This window comes from Engystomops pustulosus, chromosome 4, assembly GCF_040894005.1.
Source record: "Engystomops pustulosus chromosome 4, aEngPut4.maternal, whole genome shotgun sequence".
Classification (NCBI taxonomy): Eukaryota; Metazoa; Chordata; class Amphibia; order Anura; family Leptodactylidae; genus Engystomops; species Engystomops pustulosus.
The window spans coordinates 79499344-79519524 of record NC_092414.1 but is presented as its reverse complement, the minus strand read 5'-3'; the positions used below and the strand labels follow the sequence as shown (position 1 = coordinate 79519524).

Here is a 20181-nt window from a genome sequence, read left to right as displayed (position 1 = left end):
AAGCAGCTAGCTGTGAAAAGCAATACCAGCTCTGAAATCTAATTAGAAGAAAAATCCTCTCACATCCTGTCTGTGCTATTGCACAGCTGTATTATTTTGACATCCACATAAATACGAGAATAATACTATTAGAATTGGGAAAACAATTCCACAGTCCAATTATAACTTCACAGTACTTCATTCATTATCCCCAATGTATTTGCATTTCGACCAATTTTACTAATTCCTATAATTTCCTTGTTCAGTGGATAACAGGAGGAAAACATACTTTGACAGACACTTCGGGAAGGTAATGAGGATTTCGGAGGCGGGTGGTCATATAGAGTTTAAAATCCCTGCTGTAATGAATAACAGACTCCCCAAGCCGGATGTATTCCACTCCATTCTGTTTAAATGTCTGTCTCAGCAGTACGGGCTCCAAGATTGGATCAAGCTCTTCTGTGATATTTTCTATTAAGACAGGTGTCCCAAACTAAGAAAATAAAATAAGACGTTTTAGGGAAAGAAAAAAAAAATTCAATCAAACGGAGCATATAAACAAAGAATCGCTGAATTAATTCAGGGAAATGCTGTCAGCCATAATGTGATGTAGTTTATGTGTTACAGCCTGGATGCCATGGGAATCTGAGTGACACATTTGTTAAGCGAATACGAAATTGCAAAGCTTTACGTTATTTATTTGCTTCGCTCCAATCCTGTAACATTTCCATTTTCAATGCCAGTAGCATCAATGTAAAGAAAAAACGGGAGAAAGCTCTATATTAAAGTAGGTGATATTACTATGAATTGAATATGTGCAGAGAGCTGCAAGCTGTCAAAGTACTTAATATGAGAGATTTGTCAGCTGTTTGCGTTATCGATTCCCCTTGAACAGAATGTCGCTGGTGGCCTTTGCTTTATTCCTGTAGAGGTCATGTGGTTTAAAAGCAGCAGAATCAACTCTTGCAGCGAGAGTAATGTTAATGAGTGTAAGGTCACAACAATCAGATACAGCACTGTAATAAAGCAATGACAACACTGTAGAAAAACCTCAAGTATAATGAAACCCATGAATTTTTATTCTGCAACGGGAGACAGCAATGGCAATCTGTTATTGTAGTGAACAGCGAAGTGTATTGATGGTATTTCTTAGTATATACAAAGCATCACATAATATCAAACTTTATTATTTTTTTCCCTTACTTTAGTAAAATAAATGCACACGTCTCATTAATACCTTAACAACACATGGCAGATCTTCATACATGACGAGTGTTTAGTGCTAAATCCAGCAGACATCCATCGCTAAAACTTCCACTTCAGTGCTAGCATTGATTATGGCCATAAGCTATGACATTTACAGATGTAGCACTGGTTAACATGACTGGCTTAACCTTTTTAAACAGATGTGATAACTTAGTCTGCAGTGTGAGTTATCCTCCCCATTTGTGTGATACACACCTTTCAGACCTGTTAACCATATTACATCTGTAAATGCCCATGGCTCTGATTGTAGCCACCAGTGGCATTATTGGAGGCACATCTTAACAGATCATGTGCAAAATTGGCATGTACTGCTTTACTTTAGTTTTGCACTATATAGCAGGATCGATGAGATAAGAAATCTAAAAAAAAATGTAAACAGTTAAAATCATCCCCCTTTCCCTAGAACAGATATAAAAATAAATATTCATAAACATGTCAGATATAGACGCTTCCCAAAAGTAGCAATCTATTAATGTTATTCCAGGTGGTGAACCCCTTAATAGAAAATGTCTGAAACACCATTTTTTGTCATTTTCAAAAATTTTAATAATAAGTGATCAAAAGGTCTTACAGTCCTACAAATAGCATCAATGTAAGTATCATCACATACCACAAAAGGTGTAGAAAAGTTATTATTGTCACAATATAGCAAAATTAAGATTTTTTTTTAATAAGCACAGGGCCAGAAGAAGCTGGGTTGAGGGGTGAGAACTCCCGACCTGAGCCCAACCTATAGCGCCTGCACCTGCTCAACTGCAGGCTAAGTACCTGTTGCAGCATGTAATCCACTTTCCTTACAAAGACTTTCCTAGTTCTCCGTGGAAAAAATTAGGAGAATTATAAATTCATAGACAGAGGAGCTGAACACCATAGGCTCAGCGCACCCCCTCCATCTTGATTGACGTCCCTACTTTAAAATTGCCCTGCATTTCTGTAGTTTTTAAAACTGATTTTCTGATGATTCGTGCACGTGAAGTATATTCTGAATGCCGGGTGCGTTGTGTACACAGCGAATGTGCAATATTACAGAAATACAGCTTGAAAGTAGGGAAGTCAATCACAATGGATAGAGCGCTGAGCTTGACTTTGCCTTTCAGCACCTTCTCCCTGTCTGACTTTATGATGCTCCTTGCCACACGGATTAAAAGTTAATTTCTTCCCTGCTGCAACAGGAAGCACATTATTTTTTTTAATACTGGGCCCCCTCATAATTTTTGCACAATGGGTTCCCAAATAATTTTTCATGCCAGGCCTTCTCATTTTTCTATACTGAACCCCCAATTAATTTTACATATTAGATCCCCTATTTATTTTACATACTGGATGCCCAGTGAATTTTAAATACTTTGATTGAATTTGACATACTGGCACTCTCACCCCCTTTTTGTGTTGGCTGAATTGTGGCTTTAAAAAACAAAACAAATTGTGTACTCACTTCTGGTCTCACATTCTCCACGTGTCCTCCCAGGAACCTGTCTTCTTGTTGCTGTTGCTGTTACTGTTACTGTGGCCGGACAGGAAAGTGGTGTGTTGCAGTTTAATGATTTCATCATGCAGCACATATCCAGGGTCAGAGTGTGACGTGCACCAAGGATGCTTCCCTGACACGTCACACTCTTAGGGTCAATAGCATCTGCATCTCAAAGATGCAGATTTTATTGAATATGTTGGCTGTATCGTGGATTATGACAAGCCCAAGGCTTTTGTCTCCATTATGTTTGTCAGTTGACTCAACCTTTGCCTTATGCTCCTTTTCTATCATCTGATATCCCTGACGCACCTAAGATACCATTGGACCTAGCTGTGATCAACAAGTGATATCTCTGCGATACATACGTACTACCTCAATACTTCCACTGTCCAAATGTACCTACACTATTCAAATTATGTGTTTATCCAATTATCCTTTGTCACATTAACCAGCACTTATCACTGTTTCACTTGGGTGGCACTTGCATGACACGGTTTATCACTATCACTAAAATGTTTTTGATTTATTGTTCAGTGACTGCACTATTCCCTGCAGACTCATATATATGTGTGTATAATATTATGTGTTTTTATATAAACTGTTTTATTGATGTTGAGTCCATACAATTTTGTCACTATGGTCGTCATGTTTTTCTCAAATTTTATGCTTGGGTGAATTTTTCGATGTATTTTCACTTATAATCATAAGTAATGTATTGTTTTCACTGAATGTATACTTCATATGGTCAGGCACTTATGCAGACACCATTTATGCAGATGTTTTTCCCCCTCCCTCTTCCCCTTTTTCCCCGACACCCACCTTTGCTGCAATAAGATAAAATGTTGTACGGTGGATTAGGTAATCTGTTTATATATCTCATGAATGTGGGCACACACCGTCCTCCCTTTTTCTTATATTTACTCAGCTGTACTCACTCCTACTAGGTCCGGGTATTCTTTTACACATTCCGCTATACACTTGTAAGGTCTCCGCTTCCCATGTGACGTTTCGGAAGGACCACGTGATCCCGCCTGGGTCACGTGACATTGCTCAGGAAAAACAACAAACTTACAGCTTACAGTTAAAGACAGACCTCTGTGCCCACTATGAGATCTCCTGAATCTCTCCAGGTGCTGGTAACTGTACTTTAGCCACAGGCTGCAATAATCAACTTAAAAGGGTATTCCCACGAAGTCAAGATTCTTAAATATACTCAGGATAACAAAATAACACATTCTCTAATTAACTGGTATTAACAAAAATACAGTATTTCACAGATATAATTCCAACCTGTCTCTATCAGTCCATCAGTTACGGTGTACACAATTTTGGTTGCCCTGGGTTCCGACCATAAATCTTCTTCTGTCTAGGCTAGGGCATGGCAGATTCTATTTAAAGCAATGCTGACTATGTCTTTTATAGCTCAGATGTAGCAGAATCTAACCACATTGTCAGCACACAACAGCTCACAGCACTAGAGAGATCATAAAGTTTTTGCTTAGAAAGTCCCCTCCCACAATCTGTAATTTTACGGTAACCAGCCTAGGGAAGGATAGCCTAGGGACTGATAGGAGCTAAAACATCAATAAAACTGAGTAAGGCTACATTCATACGGCCATATGGGGGACGTATATATCGCCGTCGTATATACGCCGTATATAAATGCCCCATAGATGGCAGTGAGCATGGCACCATGCGGGAGTGGTATGGCTCTGCACACGTGCGGCACAGTAAGGTTCTCTACCCAGGAGAAAGATAGGACACATCCTATCTTTCCCCAAAACACAGCGTCCTGCGCCATACATCGCTATGGAGAGGGACGGGGTATCAAGTAAGTGGTTAAAATTATTTTTATTGTGTAAACATCACTAGGGGATTAAAATTTGAGAACTTTCTTTCATGGAAAAGCCCCTTTAAGGTATACAGTTGAGATATCAAAGCTGTCTGCATTGAAGCTTTATTGTAAATCTTTTTTTCTGATGACCCCAAATTTAGAAAATACAATTGTCACAGGGACAGAAAGTAATTCTCTGGAGTTACGGTTATAAAATATTCTTGTACCAACTTACATACAAATTCTACTTAAAAACAAACCTACGGATCATCTTCTTTGTAACCATGGACTGTTTGCATATATTTTCATATAAAATAGGCTCACAATACAAATGCTCTACATTTAAACATAGTATCATATTTAGACGAAAGTCCAATGACCAAACCATATTTGCTAGTGATGAGAAGATACCAGATAAATTGCAAAAGAATTAGAAAACATTGTAAATTGACATTTCACTGATGTCATAAATTTGAGTCTTGGTGGATTCAGCTAAAATTAATTTAATTTGCTGTGGTCTTACAAAAATAAAATAATTGATAAGACATTTGCCACTGCACTCTTTGTTATGTGACAATCTATCATTCATACATACGGGACTTGGTAATCTTAATTTAAAATTTTTGGATGACCAGAGCATTTTTCATTGGATGAATCTCAAATAAGGATTTATACAAAATTTGGCCATGAAACCCCCCATATGCAAAATGTCGCCTTGGGCTAGAAAAAAGCGTGCAAGTTTTGTCTGAATATATTCCATGGAATAAATAACTACCTTCTCCATGTTTCATATTTGACCATGCATGTATATGCATGTGTTATATCATATGAGCCATTTCTTTTTAACGTATTATGGTTTACTTTTGAGTTGCTAAATTCAGCTATTGTCAAATTTGACCTATATATACCCAGTCTTCAAAATGGTAGTGAGATTTTTTATCATCCTTAATTATTATTACTTGTAAAATGTATAAATAAATAAAAAAATCAAACAGAATGAGGTACACAGCCAGACTAGACAGATAGAAAAGTTAATTACAAATAGTCAATCAGACCAGTAGGAAAGCAACAATTCTGATAAATACTGCAGATAAATCAATTCCAGCAGAATCACAGGTTAAAGTATTTTACAAAGGATAGTGAAAGTAAATATAAATTCTATTAAAAAAAAGTCATAGAGTAAGGAAAAAAGGTATAATTCCAAATTATTACCTACCAAAGCCCACAACAAAATCTATATTTACTCTGTAGTTGGCAAACACGTTGACATACAGCTGGGTTTTTAGAGAAAACATCCAGCTGTTAAAATTAAGCCACTAATCTACAATGGATGGTTTGCATTTTTAGTGTAAAACTCTTAACAAAACCCCCACGAGGCTGAGATTCGCCTGTTTTGCTTCTTGGTGAAGTGAAACGGACTTGAAAGAAAAATAAAAACTGTGTCAGTCTCACTCTGTGCCAACTGACCCCATGGGAAGAAACAGACAGATTTCCAGCTCCAGAGGGTCTTTTTTGAGATTTTTTTTTATTTCTAAAAACCTCCAGGCATACTTGCTCAACCATGTAGAAATAACAATTCTACCTACATAAAAGAGTCTGCACAATGAAGAGTCTTTCCATTTATCCCAGTCTATATGAGCAGTCTACTGCTTGATTGTTAGTTTTACACTCCAAACGTATACATTTTATTTAAGAATGCAACAAAATACCACCGGTATAGGAGATGGAATATAATACAATTATTGTAGTAGATCAACAAAGGAGGCCTTACAAAGTTATCATTCCACAAATCTTACATTTCTATATCTACATTTATTTTTGTTTACTACTATTAGTTACAAACACAACCATTCGACAATGGTATTATTGGTATTATGTACTCTTACAATTGATACCTGATAGCTTTGCAGCTATTAAAAAAGGAGATGTAATACAGAAATAAAAAAGTCTCATTGAAAACAGTACTTAAGTCAATGATGCCTTTAGGTACCACACTGACACTTTGGACTTATAATATCTCAGTGTTATCATGGTCTTACTTGATTAATCTGAAGAGATAATTGTGTTGTTTATGATAAACTGTGGTGTTACAGAATCACTTTTAAAAGCTATTCATATCTGGTGTTGCTACAATATTCCATTATTTTATAATTGCTGGGGTCTGATCTTCAGGACCTTCACTGTTTTCACTCAAGTTTCAATAAATTAGCTTTGCTGCAGTTCTCTGCGCTTTGTATAATTTCATTATCAGAGAAAATTAGTAATGTCCATTCAACATTATATTAGTATAATCGCCACTTTGTCTGTACGGTCAGTTAGGGCCCGAATGTAATTCCTAAAAATCATGTGATCGTGTAATTCGATATCCAAGCAACTAAGGACCAAAGAGTCATCTGCATTTGTAGACACACGGTGGGGCAGATTTATCAAAAATGTAGTAAGTTTAGGCATCCCAGTGCCTGACTAGACAGTTATTTGCTCAGCCAGATTTATCATAACCTCTTATGCTGGTTAAAACATCTGGCGTAGTTTAAGACTTTGTAGTCATACTTTGCAACCGCTATTAGCTGGCTTATTGTGGCCACAGAGCTGCGCCAAAATTCTGGCACACCAGTATAATATTTTGCGAAGACATTTCCCCATGAAGACAAGCCCCTGTTTTTTCACAGTTGGTTGTTATACAACATTTAAGTGACATACACACAAACTTGCCAGGACTAATTTGCCACTCAAATCACTTGATTTTACACCTCAAATCTTGAAATAAAAAACACAATTGCTCATTGAATGGGTGGTTTAGCACCTGATTTGTAACATTTTTTGGCAGGATATTCAGGTTTCTCTGGGACTTTTGTGGGAAAAGTTGCAATTTGTACTGAGTACATGCAGTCCCCGGGTTATGTACGAGATAGGGTCTGTAGGTTTGTTCTTAAGTTGAATTTGTATGTAAGTCAGAACTGTAAATTTTAGAATTGTAGCCCCAGACAGAATTTTTTTGTCTCTGTGACAATTGGATTTTAAAAATGTTGGGTTGTCATTAGAACCAGGATTAACAATAAAGCTTAATTACAGACACATTTAATAACTGTTATAGCTGTTTATTGTAGCTTGGGGCTAAAGTACAGTAAATTAGTCCGTTTGTAACTAGGGGTCGTCTGTAAGTCAGGTGTTCTTAAGTAGGGGACCACCTGTATATGCAACTTTTTAGGAGCAAGGATTGCAGCCAAGTGAAAAAAGTGATACATTCCCCCTTATATCTTTTTGTCATACTAGTAATTAAAATGCCCAATTGTATATAAAATTAAGAACATTGGCAAGAAGAAATACTACTGATTGGGAAATACTCTTTCCAATCAGCACTGAAAGTCTCATTGACAGTCAAATAGTCCATATTAGCTGCATACAATTGTCAATTTACTATAACTTATCTGCACACGTATATAACTTATCTGCACACGTATATAACTTATCTGCACACGTATATAACTTATCTGCACACGTATATAACTTATCTGCACACGTTGTGGATTGCATGGATGTTTTACGCATGGATTATGTTTGGTAAAGATACATTACTGTTCAATGTGAAAATAAAATAATGATTATGTCCCTTTTCTTGTGCATTCTTGTGTTTTTTTAGTTTGTAGTCTATAAATAAGTAATAATCTGCATGAAATCTATATTTGATGCAGATTTATGCTTGAAATTACATCAGTTCAGGTGAAAAAAGGGATAAAAAAGGCACACGAAAAAAATGCATGTAAATCCACATCAAAATTCTCTACACATCGGCATAAAATAATGCACTTAAAGTGTGCGGATTTGGAATGCTAGTTTTGCCATATAACAATCCACCATTTGAACATATAGCCTTGAAGAGGAATAACAGAAATGACACAACTTCACTATTAGGAAATATCACCTAGAATTTATACATTGTGATCCATGCAATAATTTACCAAAAGAGATGTCAAAGCAGCTGACAGTTTCTAGTTCATCAGCTTTAAAGGAAACCTACCACTTCTGATGGTAGGTATTAGATGTAAACACCGAGCACCAGCTCAGGGTGAGCTGGTGCCGGAGATTACCTTAGCTAGTGTTTTAAACACATTTTGATTTACAGCCCCAAGGCAGCTTCTGCGCTGCGCGCGGCCGTGCGTGCGTGCGCGCGCCTCCATAGGGGTGGCGGAGGTGTTTACATCTAATACCTACCATCAGAAGTGGTAGGTTTCCTTTAAGGGTGATTTTATTTTTATCTGAATAAATGTTAATTGACCCCATAAAAGATACCCATCACACATACTGTACATCTGCACAGAAAGGTCCAAAACTTTGTGGGTACACAAATCTATAGCATAACTTAGCCATTAAAAATACTGATTAAGATAACCTAAAAGATTCATCACAGATAAAGTGGGGCCTTTTTACATGTGTAATGTGGCTATTATTCATCTTTGGAAGGGTAATAGGATATTAAGACAATAAATTAAAATAAATGTAAAATACAATACTCATTGCAAGTGTGTAAAAAGCTGTAAATACAGGCGATACTCTTTGTTACAGGCACAATTTACAAAGAAAACCTACGAGCCAGCACTGTAACGTTCATGCAGCCAATTGTTCATAATATTTCCAGAATTATCTCAATAGGCAGAAAGCCATGAGATGAGTGGTGAACAGGTGCCTTGGGGTCATAAATCATAATAAAGAGCTCGACAAGATGACAGAGACTAACAAGGTAATTATAACTTAAACAGTGTAACGTGTAAAGAATTAACCACACTTTCACTTAGCTGTTCACATTTTAATGTTCCTGCAAATATAATTTAAGCCCTAGAAAAACAGCATATTTATTCTTTTAGTACCTGGATACTGTTTCCAACTGTTCGGAGGTAATCTGTGTCTGTAGCTTTGCATATCTGAATTTTATTTATTTTTTCCATATTTTTAATCCATTTATTTGCTTGTCCTTGAGGATCAATTATTAGTGGCCAACGCTGAGCCGATGTCACAATAATGGCATTTTCTAAGGAGAAACTAAGAAGTAATACTTTCTTTATAAGGTGTCTATCAGTAGTTTATTTAGCTGTCATCTTAAATGTAATTGTACAAAAACAATTTGAAAAACTAAAAACACTATCCTTACAGTGTAGTGCATTGTAGAGTCTCGGGCATGTAAACTTTCATTTTTGTAGTTAATTTTGAGTAGATATTGGGTACAGTGGAACATATTAACAAGTCAGACAGAACACTAAATAGCTCTTCTTATTAAAACCACTTTTTTTTTTTTGTTGAAGCGGACAAAACTTTGTTAATATGTCTTCACATATATGTCCTGGTCCTGTAATGGTAAAGCAGCGCATGGGTCCATCTACATGTTATGACTCCAAGCCTCTATACAACTAATGGGCCTCCATAGGGCAACCCAGAAAGAAAACTGTGGCACTGTTTATATATCTTGCCAGCCTTTAGCATAACCCCATCAGGTGAGAGTACACACATACCAATTCTTTTCATACTACTAGCATGGTGAAACCCATAGGTTTTTTGCCCTATGAGCGCCTGTTTTCTCCAGTACTTCTTCTAATTAGAATACACGCTACAGCCGATTTATCATCCAGCATCAACACCTAAATCTGTCCCAGGTTAAAGAAGTAGTCCAAACATGGCTGCTTTCTTCCAAAAATAGCAGCACCACACCGGACCATGGTCTGTGCAGGTGTTGCAGCTCATTTGTATATAGATGAATGGAACTTAGTTGCAATACCACAAATTATACATTGTCAGGAAAGGAACACTTTTTGGAAGATAGCAGCCATGTTTTAAAACCTTCAGACATCTTCTTTACATTTGTCTAACTAAGCATTAACTAACTTTTAGACACCACTGGTCGATATCTGTTAGTGTCTACCCTTGGAATGAAAAAAAATTATATTGCAGTGGAAATTTGGGCATAACAGAGGGTTATTAACATTTCAGAAGAGTTTAAAGGGTGCATTTGAGGTTTGGAAATATAGGAAAAGGGACAGGTACTGTATATACACGTGTATAAGCTGAGTTTTTCAGCACAAAAAATGTGCGGAAAAACCTCACCTTGGCTTGTACATGAGTCAATTTGGATCCCGATCCCCAGCGGCAGCAGTATCTTCTATAGCCGGCAGAGTCGCGTCCATGCGATCTCTCCGCCAGCGCACACTATGCTCATCAGTGGCGACACCGCCACATCATAGTGTACAGAAGAAAGAAGACAGAAGCCGCCGGGATCCGTGCCGAGCATCGGGGGTGAGTATCGCCGGAAGGTGAGTACTAAGTTTATTTTTTTTATGTGCTTAACATACAGGGGTCTGGCTGTTTACTACTTGGGTCTGGCTGGCTGTATACTATATGGGGCTGTCTGTATACTACTTGGGGATGGCTTGATATTACTTGGGGCTGGCTGGATACTATATAGGGCTGACTGTATACTACTTGGGGCTGGCTGTGTACTACTTGGGGCTGGCTGTGTACTACTTGGGGCTGGCTGTATACTACATTGGGGCTGGCTGTATACTACATGGGTGCTGGAAGGCTGTAGACTACAGGGGGCTGGCTGGCTTTATACTACAAGGGGCTGGCTGTATACTATATGGGGGCTGGCTGTATACTACACCCTCGGTTTATATTCGAGTCAATAGGTTTTCCCAGTTTTTGGTGGTAAAATTAGGGGTCTCGGCTTATACTCGGGTCAGCTTATACCCGAGTATATACAGAAGATGGATTAAAATAGATTACAATAATAGAAAACATGGAAGAAAACAGAAAAAGGTCATGGAAGCAAGAGTGAGAGAAGAGGTTAGTGATGAAATGCAGCTCAAGATGGACAGAGGATTTTTTTGTTCAGAATTGAGGGCTTGCAATTGTGTTCTCCTTGTAAATACCTGAGGGATTTGTTAAGAAGAATTTTAGAAACATAAATGCTAATTAGTTTTTATTTACCACTATTTATGTCAAAATTTGCTAGATGTTATAAAGTACAAAAAAGGACATACTTATCTTTAGGAAGCCCATGGCATTGCCACTCCATGATTTTTACTGGATCTCCCAAGGTTCCAGAAAGAACAAATCCATCAGAGACCGGAATTCTTTTATCTTGACACATATTGAACCAGCATTTTAAAATGTCCTTAAGGCAAATAATAAGTAATACTATTAGGTGGTAAGAAACATTTTCTTAGTAGGAAGTGTACTATTTGATATTTCTTTGAAGGAAAGTACATTTTTGCTTAAGTGAAGCAAATCTTAAATGATTCACACTACCTATATATGTCATGTGAGTTTCATGTACAGCCTCAAAAATATCTTTAATTACTACATTGTAAGCTTCCACTGAGTGATAGTCATAGGGATATTGTAATTTTACACTTTTACTATAGACTGCATATACCAAGGGAAATTAAGTTAATTTTTAAACAACATCAAAAGTCACAATGTATTTACCGTAACACAAAGTAGACAATGAGGACCGAATTACTTGAAATTACAACACCCACTCAAAATATTCTTAAACCCATGTCCACATACAAGCAGTCTGTAATTCTTTTTCCACCCCTAAATTGTGTGCCTAGTGTTTATTGCCAGTTCATTTCCTGCTTGATAAAGCATGATGATTTTAAAGCCAGCTAAAGTGAGGAAAAACACAGGCTATTCTTGTCCTTTTGTGAATGTACCATAGTAATCTTTATCAAATGCTTTCAGATGGAATAGTAAATTACTAGCAGAATATAAAAAATGCATCAAATCTACTCAAGCAAAATGTGAACATACAAAAAAAGCTTAACAGTATATAAATGTAAATTGTATTTTAAATGGGAAAAAAACTTTAAGCTTTTTCCACTAAAAGGTATTGGTTTCTTTTTAAATGATTTGATAAATGGCAATTAGAATTAACATTTTAGTTGTCAAAGGACAGTTTGTCCATGTATCTAGACCTTCAATAGGAGAATGCACTTAAAGATTATAGACTCATCAGACAGCCTTTGCAGAATATTGTGGTGGCTAAGGGAAATCCTTTTTATGACCAGACATTTCATTAGTATGTAACCCTTCATATGTATAGCTGTTCCTATAATACCTGGACTTTTCCCATCTAACAGAATTGCTTTCTACTCTGACTCATAATGGGCATTCCTGAGAGTTAAACCCCTCTGTCCCATTTTTTTCAAGTTTTCTTAAGTCATTCAAGAAATAAAGGGGTGTTCCCATCTCAGCAAATAAATGCTATTGTTTTTATAATGAAAAGTTGTACAACTTTCCAATAGCCTTTTTGTATCAATTCCTCATGATTTTCTAGATCTCTGTTATGCTATAGAAAGCTTCTATGTTAACATGCAGTGGACAGAAATCTGTCCATGGTCATGTGATGTCACACAGGTGCACGGATCTATATAACACATAGCTCTGGTTACTCTCTGTGATACCAACGGGCCGTGCACCTGTGTGGCATCACATGACCAGATATCTGTAAGATAGAAGCTTTCTATAGAATAAAGAGATATAGAAAACCTTGAGGAATTGATACAGAAATAATATTGGAAAATTCTGTACATTTTTGGATTGAAATGTTCTACATTTCAAATTTCCACTTTTCTGAAAGCTGCTGAAATGCTGTTGTTGTATTTTTTATATATTGATGGTTACTTCTTGATAACAACCTCAGTTTTGCCTAACTGGCAGAGCACTAATGGCTAGACAGGCAGGCTATAATGGTAGACATTGTATTATAAAGTTCTCCATCTTCTATATCAAGACAAATCTTTGTATATAATAAGCACCACATACTTGTCGGAATTCTGTAGTGAATGGACCCAAATAGGCCACAATGCCAGCGCTTAGCAACATATCTCCTACTATGTTCTGGTATGTATCTTCCAGTTGTATGGCTATAGCCCTCCAACGCTGCTTTTCTCCACCAAGCCCATTAATTAGCTTTTCCGCTCGATCCAGCTTGAGCCTTAAATACGTAAGATAAACATGTTATGAAAATGGCTATTATGGCATTATGAACAGTTCTAAAGCAGCATGGGCATTTTTCCTTAATCGCATTGCTGTACAAAGGTTGCTATCCAGCTGTTATTTTTGTACGAAATCCAGCTGACAGGATAATTTACTGGAAATGATTAGGTTAGTATTTTTAGAATTTGCTAGTATACGTAGCTTCATTTACATTCTGAATCTGGATCTTTGGTTGGAAGCAGTGAGCAGTCTGAGAAGCAATATTACTGAGCGGCACTGTGGAGTAATACAGTCTGACAAAGTCATTAGTTGCATGAGGACCTCACTTGTGTTTCATGTGCCATCTTATATTGAAAGTAAGCACATAGACAGAGAAGGGCAGATAACACATTTTACAGGTTACACATTTACATTATCTTTATGCAATGCTACCAGCTACCTTTTGCAAGCCATAGAAGAGAGAAGATGAAAGCATATAAATCACCAAGATCTAAAACACTAAATCAAAGTTAAAGTCCTTTGATTGAGAAAGCATTTCTGTTATGAATCCTGGTTCAGTACTGTATTAGCAACCTGAATATATTTCCACATTCCATATCAAGTAAATCCGTTAACTTTGCTCCCTACTGTGTCTTTCTGCAGCTCAACGTGTTCCCTTGATGACCTACATTTTTATAACTGTATAATTATCATTTTTTTTTATGTCCATTACTATAATTATTGACAATGAACACAGTTATTTGGAAAGCTGATCCTATGCATGTCACACAGCTCAAATTGCTAGTCATAGTTTTCAGAATGTTTTCACAGAATCGTTTAGATACAAATTGTTTTCTTTAAATGCAAAATTTTTAATGAATCGGGGGTGTCAAACTAATTTTATCAGGGGGGGGGGATATCACCCTCCTAGCTGTTTTGAAAGGACCAAATGTATTTTAATACAGTATAAATGAGTCTACTCAATAGTTAAACAAGATCTTTAGTAGTAACATTTATACAGTTATTACCATTACAATCAACCCTTTCAGGACTGTGGTTTACAAAGATGAACATTTTGTAAAATAACCTGAGACACCTGCATGGCCAATATGTATCCAGAGAGTAGCCAATAACCACAGTGCTGCTACATAGTAGCAAATAGTGTCAGTGCCCCTTTTAGCCAATAGTCACAATGTTTTACGGTAGCTAATAGTCACAGTGCCCCCACAGTAGCCAAAGTCACAGTGTCCCATGTATCCCCCATCTTTCTATGTTAGGTTGAAAAATATAATGTACTTGTACAATGACTCAGTTGGTGTTGCTCTCAACTGATGGTGTTCTGCATAACAACTTTAAGCATTTTAAGGTTACAAGGTTTAAGATTTCCAGTCCAGCATACAGAAAATAATGAACAGGGATCCTGGAAACATACTGGAAGCATGTTTGGATAGAAATTTCTATAAAAAGCAAGACTTTTATTTAATGTACAGAACAACAAGTTTCGGGAGATGAATTCCCCCTTTGTCAGGTCATGGATACATTCAGCAACAATGTATTAACATTTATAGTAAAAAATAGCACCAACGTCTTCATTTGATGGACGGAAAGTGGACAGGAATCAAAGCAACATCATTGGTTAAGATATGTTTACCACATGTATTTTTAGCATTGTAGTTACATCAAAATAAATAGATAAAAATAAATAAAAATATTTAGATAAATCAATGGATACATATATTATGTGGAGCAGACATATTTAATTTGGTGAAACCTCACACTGCTCTATACACAGAAAAATGAAAATGTTATGGATTTTTGAAGGTGGAGAGCGAGAAATGATCGAAAAAAACCCTGCATCCTTAAAGGGTTAAATACCTGTGCAAGTATTTTGCACTGGAAAGAACGTGCGAAGTCCACCAGAAAACTGGCGCAAAGCCCTTAGTAAATGTGCACTAATCTATGAAATACCAGTGGTTAACCAAACTAGTAGCTGCAAACTAAGGCTGTGATGTACTGTTATATCGGAGCAGCATCAGAAGATATAACGATATGATAACTTGTGAGTGGAAACATAAAAGTGACATGTTAAATTGAAGGTAGGAAGATATGAAAAATAAGTGAAAATAATAAACCTAAAGGGAGGTAGATATTAAAAATAAGTGAAAAATAATAAACCTCAGTTCTACTGAGTTACCTAAAGGTCTCCACACAGCTCATTATAGAGGTAGCTAACCATGAATGGAGGCAGAACACGTTGTTCTTTACTATAGAACAGTTGAATGGCAACATAAAAGAGCATGTTAAAAATACCATATTAAAATGAAGGTAAATAGATATTAAAGGTATGCGAAAAATAATAATATAATAATATAAATAAATACTGTATATACTCAAGTATAAGCCGACCCGAATATAAGCTGAGACCCCTAATTTCAACACAAAAAACTGAGAAAACCTATTGACTCGAGTATAAGCCGAGGTTGGGAAATGCATTGGTCACAGCCTCCCAGTATATAGTCTGCCAGCCCCTGTAGCATATATCCTGCCAAGCCACTGTAGCATGTATCCTGCCCAGCCCCTGTAGTATACAGCCTGCCCAGCTCCTGTTGCATATATCATGCCCAGCCCCTGCTCAGCCCCTGTAGCATATATCCAGCTCAGCCCATGTAGCATACAGCCTGCCCAGCCCCTTTAGCATATATTCTGCCCAGCTCCTATAGTATATAGGCTGCCCAGCCAGAGTAGCCGAAGAGGAGCGGAAGAACCCTAAGAGGATCCGAAGGACCCGAGGTGGCACAGGAGCATCGGAGACAGAAGAGGACCTATGGGTGACGTCAGAAAGGTGAGTTTTGACTTTATTTTTTTTTCTTGACTCGAGTATAAGCCGAGTTAGGGTTTTTGAGCACAAATTTTGTGCTGAAAAACTAGGCTTACACTCCAGTATATATGGTAATAAATAACAATAACAGTATCATCACTGTGTGATAGCAGGTAGCAAATATGGCGAGAAATTTATGAATAGATGACAACCAAGTTCCTTTAGGAGGCAGAAAAATTATTTTCTTTTTATATATACAAGGGAACCAGATGGCACAACACTAGTTAAAAATTAAATTTAGGGATAAAGAGGACTGTAATAAAAAATTACAATAAAGAATTATAATAAAGAATTACAATGGAAAATTTCAATAAAATCTTGCAATAGAGAATTGCAATTAGATGCAGTATGGTGTATATAGGGCACTCCATGGTCATCCCAGATCTAACTTGTACATCCACATCCAATAGTTTTTTTAGTTTGATAAATCTGTCAGAAATATGTTAGGATCAGTGGATCCTCTGGACCACCGCGGGAGATGTAACTAGCCAACACCCGGAACCGGAGCCTAGCGGCACCTGGTATTCACCAGAGCCCGCCGCAAAGCGGGTTGGACTTGCTGCGGCAGGATACCACTAGGTCGTTCCCAGGTGTGACTAGCCCACGGTGGCAGCCGAGGTCGAGGTACCTTAGCGGATGACAATCTCGTAGACAGGTCCAGGCACAGGGTCAGGGCAGGCGGCAGAGATGCAACGTCAGGTCCAAATCCGGGGTCAGCAACAGGAGGTCCAGGCAGGTGGGAACGGGAACACAGCAACACGGAGGAACTCGGGTAACACAGGACACAGGAGCGGGAACACACAGGAGCGGGAACACACAGGAACGCAGGAATACACAGGAACGCAGGAATACACAGGAACGCAGGAATAATCGCTAGGAAGCTTTCTCTAAGGCTATGAGGCACAAAGATCCGGCAGGGGACACAGGAAGAGGCAGGATTCTTAAAGGTGAGGTTCAGCCAGTGCACCAATTAGCGGTGCGCTGGCCCTTTAAATTTTCGGCAGGAGCCGCGCGCGCGCCCTAGGAGGCGGGGACGCACGCGCACGGCAGTCCGGGGAAGAGCAGGAGCCGGGAGAGGTGAGTTCACTGACCGGCCTGCAGCGGGGGCAAACGGGGGTGCACGGATGCGCCCGCGATCCGAGACAGGGATCGCGGGAGCACCCGTGACAGTACCCCCCCCCTTCGGCCTCCCTCTCTTCTTGGGCCTGAGAAAACGTTGGAGCAGGCTCTTGTCCAAGATGTTATCCTCTGGCTCCCAAGATCTCTCCTCAGGACCAAATCCCTTCCAGTCTACCAGAAACAACCGCCTACCTCTCACTGTCTTCGTATCCAGGATCTCCTTCACCTCGAAGACATCAGTAGAGTCCGCTTGTGGAGCCGGAGGGAGAGGAACTTGTTGGGTGAAGCGGTTTAAGACGACTGGCTTGAGGAGAGAAACGTGGAAGGAGTTGGGTATGCGCATGCTAGGAGGCAGCCGCAATTTGTAGGCTACCGGGTTGATGCGACTGAGGATTTCAAATGGACCCAAGAACCGGGGTCCCAATTTGTAGCCAGGGATCTTCAGTCGGACGTACCTTGAGGATAACCAGACCCTGTCACCAGGAGCTAAGACAGGAAAAGGCCGACGTTTCTTGTCCGCTTGATGCTTGGTCTTGGCAGAGGTTTGAAGCAATGAGGTACGGACTTGTTCCCAGATGGCTTTTAGATCCTGTACCAAGTCCTCCACAGCAGGAACATCTGCAGACACAGGTAACGGAAGAGGAGGCCGTGGGTGCAGTCCGTAATTAATAAAGAAGGGAGCAGAACCAGCAGAAGTGGAGTCCAGGGAATTGTAGGATTCCCATGGTAAAAGAGAAGCCCAGTCATCCTGACGAGCGGACACAAAGTGGCGGAGATAACATCCCAAAGTTTGATTCACCCTCTCTACTTGGCCGTTGGACTGAGGATGATAGGCAGAGGAAAAGTCCAATTTCACTTGCAGCTGATTGCACAGAGATCTCCAGAACTTGGACACGAACTGAACACCTCGATCAGAAACGATGTGCCGGGGAAGGCCATGAAGCCGGAAGATGTGCTGGAAGAAGAGACTGGCAAGACGTGGAGCTGAAGGCAAACCTGGCAGAGGGACAAAATGGGACATCTTAGAGAAGCGGTCTGTCACCACCCAGATAACGGTATTGCCAGATGATGGCGGCAGATCAGTAATGAAGTCCATAGCCACGTGAGACCACGGGCAGGTAGGCACGGGTAACTGCAACAGAAGACCAGCTGGTTTTTGTCGTGAGGGCTTATTGCGAGCACAAGAGGCACAAGACCGCACAAAATCCCGAACGTCCTTGACCAAATCAGGCCACCAATAGAAACGGGAAATCAGGGCCACAGAGCGCTGCACCCCAGGGTGCCCAGCCACTCGAGAAGAATGTCCCCAGGTCAGGATCCTCTTTCGAAGTCCAGGTCGTACATAAGTCTTGCCAGGAGGTAATTGCCGAAGGTCCACCGGCGCTGCCAGCACAAGCCGCTCTGGAGGAATGATGTGTCTCGGAGCATAGTCCTCCCCCATAACATCGGAAGCACGTGATAGGGCATCAGCCTTGATGTTTTTCTCAGCTGGGCGAAAATGGATCTGGAAGTCAAAACGGGAAAAGAATAAGGACCACCGGGCTTGACGTGGGTTCAACCGTTGAGCTGTCTGCAGGTACTGGAGGTTCTTGTGGTCCGTGAAAATACTGACTGGAAATCGAGCTCCCTCCAGCAGATGACGCCATTCCTCCAAGGCAAGCTTGATAGCCAGAAGCTCACGATCCCCTATAGAATAATTTCTCTCTGCGGAGGAAAATGTTTTGGAGAAGAAGCCACAGGAGAGAGTTCGGCCCCTAGGCCCCTTCTGGGTAAGAACCGCTCCAGCTCCTACGGAAGAGGCATCGACTTCCAGAAAGAAAGGCTTCTCGGTATCAGGTCTGGTAAGAACAGATGCAGAGGAAAATGCCGTCTTTAATCTCGTGAAGGCCTCCTCAGCCGCGGGGGGCCAGAGACGAGAATTGACACCTTTCTTTGTTAGCGCCACCAGTGGAGCTACCAGGGAAGAAAAATGTGGAATGAATTGCCTATAATAATTGGCAAAGCCCAGGAATCTTTGGATAGCACGCAGTCCCACTGGGCGTGGCCACTGAAAAACTGCAGATAGTTTAGCAGGATCCATCTGCAGGCCTCTGTCGGATATAATGTAGCCAAGGAATGGAAGGCTCCTTTGATGAAAATGGCATTTTTCCAGTTTGGCATAGAGATGGTTAGTCCTGAGGCGACCGAGCACTTGCCGTACATGGGACTGATGGGACTCGAGATCAGCAGAAAACACGAGGATGTCATCCAGGTAAACCACAACACAGCTGTACAATAAGTCCCTGAAGATATCATTAACAAATTCCTGGAAAACGGCTGGTGCATTGCAAAGTCCAAAGGGCATAACCAAATATTCAAAATGCCCATCACGGGTGTTAAAGGCAGTCTTCCACTCGTCACCCTTCCTGATGCGAATAAGATTGTAGGCACCACGAAGATCCAACTTGGTAAAGACTCTCGCGCCCCGTAGACGATCAAACAACTCCGTGATCAGCGGCAAGGGGTAGCGATTCTTAACGGTGACTTTGTTAAGACCGCGATAGTCTATACAGGGGCGAAGAGAGCCATCTTTCTTGGTGACAAAAAAGAAACCTGCGCCAGCAGGAGAGGAGGATTTACGTATGAAACCTCTTTGCAGATTTTCCTTAATATATTCAGACATGG

At 39.6% G+C, this 20181-nt stretch overlaps 1 protein-coding gene across 3 annotated transcripts in view; it reads right to left on the bottom strand.

The window, feature by feature from the left end:
* The window catches only part of LOC140126705 (dynein axonemal heavy chain 3-like), an 883215-nt gene that overhangs the window by 159789 nt on the left and 703245 nt on the right, over positions 1 to 20181 (bottom strand). For all 3 annotated transcript variants that reach the window (XM_072146467.1, XM_072146468.1, XM_072146466.1), the window contains exons 59-62: positions 13368 to 13539; positions 11579 to 11712; positions 9416 to 9587; positions 269 to 472 (exon numbers count right to left, since the gene is read on the bottom strand). In XM_072146467.1, coding sequence (XP_072002568.1) covers positions 269 to 472; positions 9416 to 9587; positions 11579 to 11712; positions 13368 to 13539 — 682 coding nt within the window. The remainder of the gene's footprint in view (positions 1 to 268; positions 473 to 9415; positions 9588 to 11578; positions 11713 to 13367; positions 13540 to 20181) is intronic.